General features: G+C 46.0%; 1 protein-coding gene across 1 annotated transcript; it reads right to left on the bottom strand.

The window, feature by feature from the left end:
* Positions 1-1,205: 1,205 nt before the first annotated feature.
* On the bottom strand, positions 1,206-15,203 carry GPC2 (glypican 2). Its single transcript, XM_078378186.1, has 10 exons — positions 15,050-15,203; positions 14,113-14,271; positions 13,268-13,578; positions 9,945-10,025; positions 6,849-7,014; positions 6,287-6,417; positions 5,331-5,471; positions 4,538-4,674; positions 3,948-4,123; positions 1,206-2,225 (listed from the first exon to the last, which is right to left on the bottom strand). Exons 1-10 carry the CDS (start codon positions 15,201-15,203, stop codon positions 1,963-1,965), a joined length of 1,719 nt encoding a protein of 572 aa, XP_078234312.1. The 3' UTR covers positions 1,206-1,962.
* Between the last annotated feature and the right edge of the window lie 662 nt (positions 15,204-15,865).

Raw genomic sequence — 15,865 nt, 5'->3', positions numbered from 1 at the left:
TTGGCAGATGGTGGTACAGAAGCTCTTTCCAAGCTGTGGACACATCGGTACCTCTAGCTATGGAGCCCAAGAAAGATGGCACTCTCCTGTTTTTACATGTAGCCCATCCACATGGGGGGTGGGCCTGAAGTGGAGCTCCAGACTATTCTAATTTTGTGTCATTTCATTCTTCCATCCCAATGCCAGGCATGCAGCTTTCTGTGGGGAACCTAGCTCCTCAGCACACATATAAGATGCCATGCCTCAGAATGGTCACATGGCTGTCCCATACTGCCCCCTGCAGCAGATTCCATAATGTAACTCCCACATATTAGCAACAGCAGATAAAGGTGGCTGGGATTAAATCTGCCTTTTGTTAGGTTTTGATTACAAGGCAGAAGGACTATGGACTGTCCAGAAGAACCCCAAAATAGGTGCTAGAAAAGAAAGGAGAAGAGGGTTTCTGTGGCAGCTGAAGCAGAGATTGGCAAGTTCCTGGGCAATGTAGAAAGGTGTTAGCTGTACTGCATCAATGCAGAGGGTGTCTCTGTACAGAACTTCCAACTGTGCATCCTCTGGAAGTCAAAGTAGAGTGTCCATATTGCACATATAATCCACCACGCCCCTTCCATTTGCAAACCAGACTGAGATGTGATTTGGTTTGTTTTAAAATGTTTTGAAGTTGATAGGAAAAAGGTGGGTAAGGCATAACAAGCCAAGGAACGAACTAAAAATGGAGAGAGTAGGAATGCAATCTGGTCCTTATCTCAGATAGTTTCTCCATTTCAGCTCCCAGGTTTTGGAACGCTCTCCCTTGGGAGATCAGGATGGGCCCTTGTTATCCTTTCGAAAAAAGCTAAAGACCCACCTCTTCAGACAGTCTTTTAACAACTGTAACTGAATCCCTGAATCCCATTTTAGCAGATAATTTTAATCTTTTATATATTTTTTGTTTTAATCTTTTACAGTACTGTACTTATATTTTAAATTGTATATTGTTTAATTCAGCTTTTAATATTTAACTTATTGTGTTTTTAAATTGTGTGAAGTTTAATGTTGTGAGCCGCTTTGGGTCCCTTGTTGGGAGAAATGCAGCATATAAATAAAACTAAATCATAATAATCATAATCATAATAGATCATAATAATAATAATAATAATCTCACAGAAAATGAGGAAGGTACAGCTGCTGCTGCTCTTCCCAAAACTCAAGGAAACAAGATGGGATACAAAAATCAATAAATTAAATATTTTATTCCATAAGTTAAGGAGGAAAATCCAGGAAATGAAGTACTAGCTTTTCTGCGAAAGTAAGCTCCCTTGTGTGAAGAGAGCATTCGTGTCTTTTGTGCTGAGACTTGGCTTTCAACACCCCACTTCCACCCCAAACCACTAACTGGGAATATGCAAAGCAGTTAGAAGAGATGCTACTTCCTGTCCAAAGAGTGGAGATGCTTCTGCTTGTCCTTCTTCCCCTCTGAGCTCCCAGTAGTCCTCTTGTGTAAAAAGAGAAATTAGGGTGGCCATTTAGCCCTAGTTTTTTTGTTCCCCCACATGATAAAAACACATTCATCAAATGACGGAATATGAAAACCTGTATGTTGATGTGCCTTCTCCATGCTTTTATAGTCCATTAATAAAAACTCAACAGTGAGAAAGAGAAAGAGATAATCAAGTTTGTAAAAAGGCTCATATTAAAAGATATTCCTTGTCCCCACACTAATCATCACTTGAAACCATTTTCCTCCCTACTTTTCTTTCCTTCCTGTCCCCTTTTGCCCACCACCCCTTGGGGAGAGAACCAATTGTCCCAGACCCTCCCTTTAACTCTTTAAAACTGAATCCACCCCATACACAGTTGAACATGCCCTTCAGTTGGGGATTAAGTACCCTATAGGCAGACAGAGAAGGTCCGTCCCTCCTGCAGGGCCTAGATAATGCCAAAGGACTCTCTTAAGAGGTGCCAAAACATCATGGGTCTGTGTCACCACCACCCGAGGAGGAAGAGAAGCATCAGAACACTTAGAAATGTAGGACTGAAGGGCCTGGCCCTACTACTGAGCTTCCCTCCACTCTGGTTCTGCCTAGAGGAAGAACCTTTGCCAGGTCGATCCCTACGGGGAGCTCGGGCATCAGGGGAAGGGCGGGAGCCCCCCAGAACACCCCCAGCACTCACTCCTCCAGTCTCTGAGAGGGCTAGGTGGTCTTCAATGTATCCAGCACCGGAACCACTGCCACCATCTTCATCTGGAACACAAAATGTTTGAGGGAGGGAGAGTGTTGAGTTTTGGGGTTCAAAGGAGACTCTCACAGCTTCCATCCCCTAAAACCAAAAAAGGGAACCAAAACGGCACCCAATTGTTCATGGGAAGAAGTCTTTGTGGCTTGCTTACCAACTGCAGCGGAATTCCTACGGCTCCCCCTCCCCACCTCTGGCTGCCCTTCGTATCTAAAAAAACCATTTCAGGGCAATAATAATTCTATGCCAGAATTCCTAGATAAAGTACCATTTCGCCTGGGTATTGTAGACAGGAAAAGACAACACTTTGCACAGATCAGAGTAAAGGACTTATTTCTGGCGTGTATAGAGGGGGTGAATATTTTTTCCAGCCAACAACAAAAACGATAATAATATATAAAAAATAAAAAATAAAAAATAAAAAATAAAAAATGAATGAATGAATGAATGAATGAATGAATGAATGAATAAACAACAACAACAACAACAACAACAACAACAACAACAACAACAACAATAACAACAATAACAATAACAACAACAACAACAACAACAATAACAATAACAATAACAATAACAATAACAATAATAATAATAATAATAATAATAATAATAATAATAATAATAATAATAATAATAATAATAATAATAATAATAATAATAATAATAATAATAATAATAATAATAATAATAATAATAATAATATGCAGTCAAGTCAATTCTGACTTCTGGAGACTCTTTCCAGATAATCAGAAGTTGTGTACCCTTTCCTTCCTCAAAGAGAGTGACTTTTCCCTGATGGGTAGCTTTTAGGTCAAAGCTTCCCTGCACATAAAAATCCTTCCACACAGGCTCCCTTCACAGTCATACAGCCAGCCTCATACATCTTCTATTACACCCTACATCAACAGGTTTTAATGGCTCCTCCATAAACCCATTTTCACATTCACACTTCAATCCAAGGAGAGAAAAAGACCTTCCCCACCAAACTGTGATCATTTTTGGATGCTCCCACCAGCACCACTATGCATTTCAATTCCCATTCCACTAGAACTTAAAGAAGCCTTCACCAACCATTTGGCAGACCAGGTGGAAGCTCAGTGTAGGATACAACTTTCTTTCAAATGCTGGAACCCCAGCAAGAGCAGATTTGTTCACAGACTAGCCCGTTCCCCCCTCCAAGCCGGACTGAAAGGACAGGACAGGATGAGGCACTTCACTTACCAGGTAAGGTCTCCCCTCCTTTAACTGCTATCTACCTGCTGTTCTCTTATTGTCCCTGAATGGCAGCCACAGCACAGCTAGAGAGAGTCATGCAGTGTGCCGCTGGGATGCCTCCTGCTAATCTTGGGCTGAGCAGAGGCCATCAGGCTGCTCACTACCTCTTCGGCACACTAAAAGAACAGTGTGACAGAACTGCTATCAAAGAACTTGGGGAGATAAGAAAGACAGTCTGGACCAAACAGACTTAAAGGCCACCCTTGTGGTATGCCCCTAGTTTGTGTCTCTGGTGAGTATTGTCAGTTGTTCCAGCCAAGGTGAATTCATAATTAAAAATGATGGTGACTTATTGAGAAAACACTCTTGGCAAGGAATGTATGGATCACTGCCTGAGGCCCTGCCTGACCCTACCCATTCCTGCAGAAATAGGCACTCCACTAGCCATGCCTTCAAACTGGAGTCTGAGATGGTGGGGACGGGCATGCAAGGTAGTTGGGGAGGAACCTCACCTGTGTCTTGAAAGTCAATGTCCTGCCCATGGCAAGCCCCCACCAGGCGGGAGGTAGCAATGCGCAGTGCCAGGACCTGTTGCCTTGTGGGGAGATCAGGGCGTGATATGTCCACCTCTACCTCAGGGTTGTTGATCTGGTTCACCAACCCGTCCCCTGTCACATCTGGGAGGTACCTAGAGTGCCAGGACAGAAAAAAAACTGCTGTCAATGCAGGCAGGGAAAGAGTTCTAGCAGGTGCTGACAATGCACAGCTAGTACACTGCATACATTCATAGCCTTCTGGTCAAAGATGGTACTGAGAGGCTTAGGAGTATGCAGCATATTTTCCATGAGCCTCTCCCTTCCTCTACAGAGGTGAACATTTCCAAAGCAGTTTAAGCAAGCTTTTTAATTATTACTAGAGACATAGTTTCTACATCAGACAGGGAGGCGGTGGTCATATCTCTGCCCTGGATATATCCTGCACCCAGACTGGGTTTTCCCCAAGACACATGGCCATCCAGCATCCCTTCCTATCTCCACCAACAGCCTTCTTATTTCTGCCCAAGCCTTGCTCCTTTATGCCCTCTTCACCTCTGTACTCCTACCTGCCCCGTGCCTGCCCATTCCAGCAGCTGTCCTCATTGGTGATTTCAGCAGCCACCTTCTCATCACTGCAGAGGGTGTGGGGCAGCAACACCCAGAAGCGCCTCATCAAACGTAACTTCTCTTTCACGTCCAACACCTGGAGAATCAAGGGAAGGGAGCACCTTTCTCTTGGAAGCTGTCCCTCTGGAACAAATGCATTCTCAATTCACAGCTTTAGAAGGTTTCTCCATAAACCATTCCAGAATTAGAACCAACTGGAGAACAGCTGGCTGTTGGTGTAAGTTAGACACAGACCCACTAGTTGTCTTCACACATGACCTCTCTTTCTCCGTTTTTGTCTCTGTCTCTCTCTCTCTCTCAGACACTCTCACACACATATACACCCCTATCATGAAGAACGGGGAAGGGAAGGGAGTGTTCAGATTTCATGAAAGCAGAGGAACTGGGCTTCCTGTTTGCAATTATCTCCAGATCCCTTGCTGCTTTCAGAAGGCTGCAGGGAAGGCCTACTTAAAATGGCTTGTTCCCAGGACAAGTGTTTGTGGGTTTGTCAAACCCCCTATCTTCCTGTGATTTAAGCATCATCTATGTTTGTTCACGACCCTAAAGGTTTCATGTTACATTTTCTTCTATATCATGGAGATTCCTCTCATATTCAAAGAAACTGCAAGGTATTATTTGAAGAGAAACAAAAGCGATGGCTGACGTGCTATTAAAAGATACGATTTCAGGGGTGTTTTGAAGAAATGCCATAGCATACTATATAAATGGGCAAGGACAGTTCAGACTTACTAGACGGTCCAGGTTGGTTCCTGCTGCAGTAGTTGGCTTCTCCTCAGGTGAGTAGGTGCGGAAACGGCGTCCGGTGTCTTGATGGGGGGCACGTCGGGAGCGGGCGGGGGCTGGGCGGGGGCTGCCACAACTCTGGAAAACCTGGCGATTAAAAAATATATATTATCTGTCTGTCTGTCTGTCTGTCTGTCTGTCTGTCTGTCTGTCTGTCTGTCTGTCTGTCTTCAAGCCAGATGTTGATCTTTTGCTGGTGCGTTTGTGAAAGACCAGTGTGAAAAAACACCAAAACTATTTTTGTCAGAAGACAAAGTCCCCTTGGGGTCTCCTAGAAAGCAAGAAGGAAGACAGACACCACAATGAGTGTCTCTCAAGAAGAAAGTGCCCCAGATAACAGATACTGCAATGAGGGAGTAATACTGTGCCTGCCGCATGGCCTTTCTGGAACCCAAAGCTTGCCTGCTTTCTTCAGTAACAGCTACAGATTCCATTGTTAGTGAAGCTCCTTCTGGTCCAGCTGACTTTTCGGCAGGGAATGGGCAGGGAGCAATTTGTCTCTGCCTCAAGGAACAAAATTTATTGGACTGACCTTCACACAGGGATGCTTTATGAAGGCCTCTGCAGGCAGAATTTCTCAGATGAAGACCGCTCTTGCTTGGGTTGCTTTCTACTTTGTAAGGTATCTGGTAGTGGGGGTTTGAAAATTTACCATAGAAGCTGTATAAAACCCTGGACAAATTTAATGGGCAGGTGTAGCAGCCAGCAGCCCTCAAAAAATAAAACAAAAAAAACCAGGAGTCCCTGCGTTTCAAATATTTCAAGTCTATTGAAAAGGCAGCACTGCATTGTGCAATACTGCCTGCATTTTATGTTGCACTGGTGTGAGCTTTAAAATATAGTCAGCTTTCCTCAAGTGGCTCCATATTTAATGGAAAAACTTTCCCCTGCCCATCTCCTACCTTGGCTGATGTTTGCATGCCATGCTCCTGCAGATACATTATGGCCTCAGAAATCTTCACTCCAATAGAATCAGATGCCAACTCAAAGTTGAATGCCCCCCCAAGGCGCTCAGCCAGTTGAGTCAATGCATCTTAGAGAAGAAAAAGAAGGAGAGAGTGTTATTTGTTGGAGACAGAATTCTTATCCCCCCCCCAGATGCTAAGGGAAGCCAGAACCCCAATAATACCTAATAGCTACAGTATATTACATCACTTCCACCATACCTTTCCCCCAGGAAACTCAGGGTGACTGTTGTGGGCCCACCAGTACAACCAGTGTATGGTGTTGAGTCTACCAGACAGCAGGACATGGAGCCACAGTGGCCCTCATAATATGGCAGGAATTTCCATCCAGGCCCCATGTTCTGCTGCCAGCACTACATTGCCCCACCAGTGTAAACAAAGCCATCATTTGAGAAACACTGCTCCCCTCTTGGAGGTGGGGGTGCTTTAGCTTAGTCATTTGGCTCCATTTAAGTACACCCACTCTGAGTCTTCCCTTCTCTCCCCATGACAACCTCACCAAGAAAGCGTTCCCATTCAGGATCCAATTCTGTTGTGCTGGCTAAGCATCCTTTCATAACATTGAGGCAGAATCCATTGCACGGCTTCAGGGCAGGAGTTCCACGGCACAGCGGGCAGTAGGACAGGCGCATATGGGCCCGACGGCATTCTCCACTGGGAAACAGCTGCAAGCAAGTGGGGTAGAAAAGGCGTCAGCAAGCTGTCCCCCATCAAACTCAGCAGTACTGTCAGACATAGGACAGTGGCAGAAGAAAAAGCAGAAGTGCCAAGCAGCACGCTACCCAGCCAAGGGATTCCAAAGCTATGGAAAAATCCAGAGAAGTGAAGCTTTGCAACCTCTTTGCCCCAAGCCCCTTGTGGCAAGGCATGTGGGTAGATGAAAGTTATCTGCCCTGGACATGGTCATACCATGGCCTGCTAGGTAGTCTGAATGGGAATATTTCCTTCATCCCCCCCATCCTTCATATATTCAGCAATCACATGCACGCACACACAGAGAGCACACAACTGTGCTCTGGACAGCTGCCCAAACACCAGTTGGAATGGAGAGGAAAGTAGGGACAAGAATCAGACAACCCAGAGTGACTGGAAAAGAAAGGAAATTTGGAACCTCTTCAGAACCATTATCTCAAAAGTTACCTTAGAAAAATAATTTCTCACAAAAGTTTTAAAAACTGAACAAGTAACTTCTTACACTTGTATCAATTTTGGCAATTCGTTACAGAACCATAGAAATGGGAGAGAGCCCTCCCCAGTGATTTGTGCGCTGCTTTAGTTTTTAGTTACTTTAACCTACATATTCTGTTTTGGACATAGAAGGCATTTTTAGTGACTTCAACTGGTTAAATGTGAGTCTTCTCACGAAGGTCCCACTTGTTTGGGATTTATCTTTCAGGGGCACACATAAGCAGTCAGTGGGACATCTCATCTTCTTTTCAGTTGCCTTGTTTCATTCCCCCCCCCCCACTTATCCTTCCTTTCTATCTCTATACCATGCTATTTGAAATCTTTATTCAATTTCCCTCCCTTTCAAAATTCCCCATTGTAATTCATTGCCTTGTGAGGAAGTGGGTCCTCCAAGCTGGATCCAAAGGTCCCACAGAATCAGTTTCATCCCTGATTGCCAGCTTCCAATTCCTAGATTGAAAGCAATGTCCTCATATGGTCTCCCTTTCTGCAGACTAAGCAGCATTTGCTGATAATGTTGAGAACCTAGAGAGGTTGCAGATATAAAACATCCCATTAGAACATTTCTCTTTCTCTGAAACATAATAGAAGCTGGGGTCAGGTGCACTGAACAATATTCATCTGTTGCAGGGAAAACAACCAAGATTCTTATGGCACTCTGAACTTCAGACCAATAGCATAAACACTGATTGGTCTGCAGTTAAGAGAAGCATACTGTATAGGAATGATAAAGGCCCACAATACTCGTTGTTTTAATAGATGAATATAGTGTTTCAGAAAATTACATAATGGTCATTCTAAATGGTTCCCAGAACACATTCCCAGGTGGCTAGACTAGCAGTTGCCTGACTCCAAAAAGTTCTCAGTTTTAGTTGTTGCCTTCAGCTCGTTAAGAAAGCTGCACTGGGCGCATATGCACACGCGCGCGCACACACACACTGTATTGAGTGGTACTGGTTCTTTAAAGTGCAAGAATAATGTATTCTGTCATTCCCCACTGGCAACTTGCCCTCCTCCAAGATTTCATGAAAAACCTTCTTTCTTAATAGACCTGTGCAACTAGGAAATTTGGTGAGTTGGTTTTTAATATACAGTATATATCTTTTTTCTCTTTAAAATATTGATTTCTGTTGATTGTAAAAGCATTGATACTCTGACATATAAGGGTGCAGAAAAAAGAATCTACACATTTATTTTTTTGTTGAATATATTAAGATATATTGTTAGCAACTTTGGACTTTCATCTATATAGGTAATAGATAAGCATATATAACTCTTAAACTAGAATGTTTCATGCTAAATACAATAATAGAAATTGTTAAGTGGAAGATGAATATAGGTCTAAGATTATACTTCAGATATAAATCAGGAAGATCTGTACTGAATTTAATATTTGAAGCATTGATATGAAATATATATGCGTATATATACATATAGATACAGAATGGAGAATATAGTATGGCTTAAATATGTTAGTGGGTCAATATGGTTCATTTATTTATTTATTTATTCGATTTATATCCCACCCATCTGGTATAGTCTACCACAGTGGTTCTTAACGTGGGCGATAATGCCCCCCAGGGGGCGATTTCATTTTTCAGGGGGGCAGTAGAACGAAAAGGGGCGGTGTGGGGGCGCTGAAGCAGAAGGGGGGGCGGTAGGGGGGCGCTGGAGCAAGCCAAACCTGTGAAGATGGCTACAGCCTTTTTACAGTGTGCATGAATATATATTTTCCTCCAATCTTAATTAAGTTTCAGAGTTTTTGACTTGAAAGTTTTAGTTCCTGCATTGTAGTTTGTTTTTATGCCCTTTTTTATATTTCTTTTTGCATCTTAAAATTCGCTTGCAACTAAATCATTAAATGTTACTTTTGGGGGGCATTTCATTTTCTTGGAATTGAATTTTGTTTTCAGGGGTCATTGGATTTAAGTGTAATAAATAAATAAATAAATAAATAAATAAATAAATAAATAAATAAATAAATAAATAAATAAATAAATAAATAAATAAATAAATAAATAAAGATATCATCACCGTGGGGAGGGGGGCGATGATAACTTCCTCAATGGCTCAAGGGGGCGTTTCCTTCAAAAAGGTTAAGAACCACTGGTCTACCACTCTGGTCAGCTCATGTAGTCAGAACTACATATTGGATATGAACTACATATTGGATATGATTGTACAGAAAACACCTCCCCGCATATATGTTTTTGTCTGTTTATTTGTGATATAATAAAAAGAAAAAAAGGGGGGGGGAAGGAAATTTGGTGAGTTGTTGGAGTCAGCACACATACATGGCGGAAAGCTTTGGACATGCAGCGGGCACTAGATTTTTCTCTCCCGGTGCCCCACAGTTCCATCCCACAGAGCTTCATGGTCAGAGGAGCACACAGACAAAACCTCTCACCTTGACAACCTGGGCAACAATGTCTCGCCCAGCTACCAGGCCCTGGACAAAGGCTCGAGCAGCAAGGAAGGCCCGTGTCACCTGGAGAAAGGCAGAACAAAGCAGGAAGAGAGTAGTTAGAGAAGCTGTGTTTGCACCTCCTCACCTGCCCTTCCATTTACTATTGGGTAGCTCAAGAAACAAAATGTTCAGTTATGAACGATTTCAAGATCCTGCATATATTCTATAGCTTTTGGATTCAGTCCAATAGGCAAAAGCAGTCACTTAGGCTTTAACCAGGACTTTACTGTAAAATCCAATTTGCCCTGTCTGTCTCCCAGTACCCATCTTTACCTTTATTTTCTGCCCTACAACCCACAATCCAAATACTGTAGGTGTAATTGCACCAATCTGCAGACAGGTCACAGCTTGCATGCCCACACAGGTACTAGACTGAGGTATTTGTCCAGCCTTGCATTAAGAGAGAAGCAGTCTGGAGGTTATAGAAGATAGGGGTAGGATGGACTGGATGCCCCACTGCCAGGGCTCAGCCATGTTGTATGGCTGGGAGATCACCTGGGAAGAGGTTCTACTGAGCCATATGACAGAACAGCATGACTGGGAGGTGGGGAGTGATCAGGGCCTGCCATCTTAAAAACGGCTGCCCACTGACATGGGTTAACCCAGCCAGGTCTTGTCAAGGAGGGAGAAGACTTTGTCTGTTCCCCATTACAATTTTATTTTATTTTAAATGTTTTTATCCTGCCTTTCTCCTTAATAGGTCTCAAGGAGTCTTACATCAATTATAAGACAACATCAAAGCAAAACAACAGTGAATATACAAATACTACAAAAGATCAAACAAACACTATAAAAGAACATAAGCAACACCCTGGACACCCAGGGAAAGTTTGCCTGGGAGAAACATCTTTGCCTGCTTGCAGAATGACAGCAAAGATGAGGCCAGACTGGCCTTTTGTGTGAGGGAGTTCCAAAGTCTGAGAGCAGCAATGGAGAAGACCCTCTCCCATATCCCCATCAATCATACCTCTGAAAGTGGTGGGACTGAGAGAAAGGCATCTCCTGATGATCTTAACACCTGAGGGATTGGCACAGCTGGCACACTAGTTTTAACTGTGCAAAGGCACTTCTGGCCACTGCTGAAGCCTGGGCATCAAAGCTCAGAGATGAATCCAGGAGCACCTTCAAGCTGCACATCTGTGTTTTCAGGGTGAGCGTAACCCCATTTAGCACAGGCTGCATCTCTATTCCCTGATTTGCCTTTTGATTGATCAGGAGCACGTCTGTCTTGTCTGATTAAATTTCAGTTTATTTACCCTCATCCAGTTCATTACTGACACTAGACACTGATCTAGAGCCAAAACAGCCTCCTCAGATTGCGATGGCAAGGAGACGTTGAGCTGGGAATCATCTGCATACAGGTGACACAGAACCCCAACCTCTTCAAGTGGTTTGATGTAGATGTTAAATAACCTAGGAAACCAAACAGGACCCTGAGTGAACCCACAAACCAGTGGTCAGGGTGTCAGACAGGATTTTTTCAACACCACCTTCTGGGTTCTGTCCGCCAGAAAGGACCAGAGCCACAGTGGACCAGGGCCTCCAAGTCCCATCCCAGAGAGATGGGCCAGAAAGATACAGTGATCAATGGCATTGAATGCTGCTGAGAGATCCAGCAGAACCAAGAGGGACATAATCTCCCTGTCCAGTTCTTGGTCTAGGTCAATCACCAAGGCAACCCAAGCAGTCTGTCCCATAACCAGGCCTGAAATGAGATTGAAATGAATCTGAATAATCCATCTCACCCCTGAAGCCGAGTAGCCACCACCTGCTCCAGCACCTTCCCCAAGGTTGGAATATTAGAGACTGGTCAGTAATTGTCGAGTATTGTGGGATCCAAGCAAGGCTTTTTCAACAATGGTCTTTACTAATGCCTCCTTTAAGCATACTGGGATCCTATCCTGTTATAAGGAGGCATTCACCACTACCCACTTGACCAGTCCTTTTCTGGTGGTTTTTATAAGCCAGAAAGGGCAAGGGTCTAGCAGATACATGGTAGCTTTCACCTCTCCAAGGGTCTGTCTAAAGATGGGCATGAACGGCTGGTTTTGAGGTTCATGCTGGTTCATCCTTTGGACAAACAATTGTTCAGTGGATCCCAGCCAGCCCTCCAGCGGGTGACCACTCAGAGGCAGCACCTTGGCTTCCATGCCCTACCTTCTCTGGGCACTGCCTCTGAGTGCGTGCCTGCAGAGGTAGTGGGGCTTGGATGAGTTTTAATTTCTGAAGCCTGAAGATGTGGACAGGACTAGAGGGACATATATTCATAGAATCATAGAATAATGGAGTTGGGAGGGGCCTATACAGCCACCAAGTCCAACCTCTTTCTCAGTGCAGGAATCCAAATCAGAGGAGATCTGTCAGATGGTTGTCTAATTTTTCTCTTGAATACTGCCAGCATTGGAGCACTCACCACCTCCTAAAAGAATTGGTTCCATTGTCATACTGCTCTAACATTTTTTTCTGATATTCAGCTGAAATATAGCTTCCTGTAACATGGGTCTATTATTACATATCCTGAACTTTGGGATGATGGAGAACAGATCCTGCCCCTCTTCTGTAAGACAATCTTTCAAGTATTTGAAGAGTGCTATAATATCTCTCCTCAGTTTTATTTTTTCAAGGCTAAGCATGCCCAGTTCTTTCAGTCTTTCCTCATAGGGCTTGGTTTCCAGTGCCCTGATCACCCTTGTTGCCCTCCTCTGAAGTTGTTCCAGTCTGTTGGCATCCTACTTAATGAGTGGTATCTAGAACTAGACACAGTACTCTAGATGAGACCTAACCAGTGCCAAATAGGGGAGCTAGTACCTCATGGAATTTGGAGACTATACAGTACATCTAATAATACTGTCTAAAATGACATTGACCTTTTTTTGTGGTCACATTACACTGTTGTCTCATATTCAGCTTGTGATCTATAACAATTCCAAAACCCTTATCACTCATAGTCTTACCGTACCAAGAATCCTTCGTCTTGTAACTGGGTGTCCCTCGCCCCCATGAGGTGTAGAACTTTGAACTTATCCCTGTTAAATTTCATTCTGTTTTCAGCCCAGTGCTCAAGCCTGCATATATTGTGCGACCCTGGGTTTAAAAACAGAAGTCGCTGCAGAATTGAGGGAAATAACTTTCATGCCTCAATGGTGGGGATGGTGTGGAAAGGGAGGGATGCCCTTGTGCAAGATGCAGGGCTTATGTGCGCTCAACAGAAGAGGCAGGCTCCAGATCTGAATGATGTCTTCAGCCAGGGAGGAAGAACTCACCTGTACCCGGAGCTGGCGGGGGCTGTTCCCAAAGGCATTCAGACTGTCCACCTGCCGTCCTACACACTCCAGGTAGCCCTCAGGGAAACTGTACTGGGGATTGAGAAGAGGCACCATCCGTTCTAGCAGTTGAGCCCAGAAATCGCTGAGCGCCTCATCCAAGCCTGACCGGGCCCCCTGAAGGTGGCGACGAAGCTCCACAAAGAGTCCCTGGAAGAGCCGAGTATGTTGGGCATACAGCCGCCCATAAGAACGGGTAAACATGGCCTGGAGAGACTGTTCAGCGCCTGTCAGAAGTTCCCGGAAGAAATCTGCAGGTGGGAAGAGAACCACTCAAAATGAGGTACTGTACTTTAATAAGAATTAAAGTTTAGCCCTGAAAATACTGAAGACATTTTAAAAATGAGTTATCCTGAGCACATGCACATTTTCACCACAAAAACGGGGCTATCAAACATCCCAAAGGGCTTCTATCAGAGCTAAATCCCAGCAACCAGTTTCCCTCACTGGACACAATTGCTGGATGTGAACAGAGGTGGAGGGATTAGGCAAACACTGGAAATGGGGAAAGGAACTGAACTGCAAACAAGTGGCAGAGAGGCTGACTTGGCCATTGCCTAGAGTCTCTTGTTGCCTAGAGACCACCTCTTCCTGAAACTTCCTTACAATCCCACAAGGTCAATACCGTAGCTATCTCCTCCTACAAACAGCAGGATGGGGGGGTGTAATGGGGGGTGCAATTCTTATCTTGGACAGTCCCATGTAGTTCTTCCTTCAGCATTACCAGGCAGTGGGGGTCCGGCTCGCATGGTTTGTCCATAGCAGAAGGCTCGCTCACCACTCACCCTGAAAGCGGCGCTGGCGAGAGCTTAGGGTGCTGAGCAGGAAGGCTGCTGCCTCCCCCACCAGGGCCTGGAGGTCCCCCTGGCTTTGCTCACTGAGCCGCTCTTCTGTCTCACTAGCACAACACGTGTAGTCCTGAGGGCAAATGCGCAGATGCTCACCTGTGGATGGGAGAGAATGGCAGTCAGTTTGCCCACTCCTGTCAAACGCACCTCTTCCCGCACACAGACCGCCAGCGCCACCCTGAGGGGCAAAGTTTTGGGGGACAGAAAGGGAAATTTGGGGCACAGAAAAAAAACTTTGGGTTCCTTCCCCCCCCTCTCCCCTGCTTCCTTCCCTGTTATCCTTGGCACGACCTCTGTTTAAGCTCCATGATTAGATTAAGTGAGCCGGTGCGCCCAGAAACAATGGGCATGAAATCAAAATACTGGTCATAACAAGCGAACCGACCAGCCTAGTCTCTCCGCTCCGAGGCAGCGGCTAGCCCTCCCCGTTCCCGGCATAGGGCGAGGTCTCTCTCAGGGCAGGGGCAGTAGAGCAAGGCGGGGAAAGCCGTCTTGCTCGCAGGGAGGGCAGATAAGAAAGAGGACGGGAACCAAGGCGGGAGGGGGCATTGGGAATGTGGGCCGTGCTACGCCCCCTACACGCCCGGTTTGGGACAAAGGGGCTCTGGAAAGAACGGCGCGGTGGGTCGAGGGGGATTTTGAGGGAGGGAGTCTTCCTAGCAACTTGTGCCCAAAAGAGAGACCCATGAACCAGGCATCTCTCCCTTCTCCGCGGGTCACTCCGAGGGGTCCACGTGGCAATCCTCCAGCCCCCATCTCTTGGGGCACCCCGGAAAGTTTGGTCCAAGCGCGCTTCGCCCGAGCCCTGAACGAGAGGAGAGATGGGGTGCCGGGACTTTCTTCCGAGGTGGCGCTGCAGGTGGAGACGCCTTACCCGAGATGAGGCTGGGCGGGACGGAACCGAGCGGGAAGCCGCGGCTGGCCAGCACCTGCCGGGTCTCCGCGCAGCTACGCGCCCCGCGCACCTCGGCGGCAGCGGCGGCACAAAGGAGCGCGGCCAGAGCCAGCAGGAGCAGCCGGAGGCCCATTCCGAGAGGTCAAGGGTGCCAAAAAACGAGGGAAGGGAGACCCCCTCGGGCAAGCCTAGCCCTGCGCCGCGCGGCCGCGATCCTAAACCGAGAAAGAATGACACCGGCCAAGTCGCCCCGCGCGTTGCGGCGGCGAGACAATGGAAGACTGGAGCCCTTGGTGAGTCCACGGGGCCCTAGCGCCGCCCGATCCTCCTCCTCGGCGGGCAACAGACAATGGGGGCCGGACGCGCGCGCACGGGGGGGGGGAATGTCCTAGCGCCCTCCTGCTTTTAAGGGGACTGTTCCTATGCTCCAGCCCAGCTCCTCCCAAAGAGGACATGCAGAACCCAGGCAAATAAAGATTGGGGGCAGGGCGCACAAGGGAGATGCCCCAACTGTGGCCGTCCTCCCCCCTCCCCGCTTGCCTCCCGCCGGACTGAAACCATTGGCAAGGGTGCTTGATTTTTAAGTTTAACACTGGAAATTTTATTTTTAGCCAGGAGGGGCTCCAGAATCACTGTCCCCTTGGAAGTTCAATAGTTGCTCCTCATGGTGTTGCCATGGATAATGAAACTGGAGGAGTGGGGAGAGAAAAACTAGGAAATCTATTTTTCCCCCAGATTTTCTGTTGAGTTTGCAAAAGCTGAGTAGCCCAACTGAGGAAGGGACATTTTGGAGGC

The sequence above is a fragment of the Pogona vitticeps genome, chromosome 6, assembly GCF_051106095.1.
Source record: "Pogona vitticeps strain Pit_001003342236 chromosome 6, PviZW2.1, whole genome shotgun sequence".
NCBI classification, from domain to species: domain Eukaryota; kingdom Metazoa; phylum Chordata; class Lepidosauria; order Squamata; family Agamidae; genus Pogona; species Pogona vitticeps.
The sequence above is the reverse complement of the archived record's forward strand: the minus strand, read 5'-3'. Positions and strand labels throughout refer to the sequence as shown.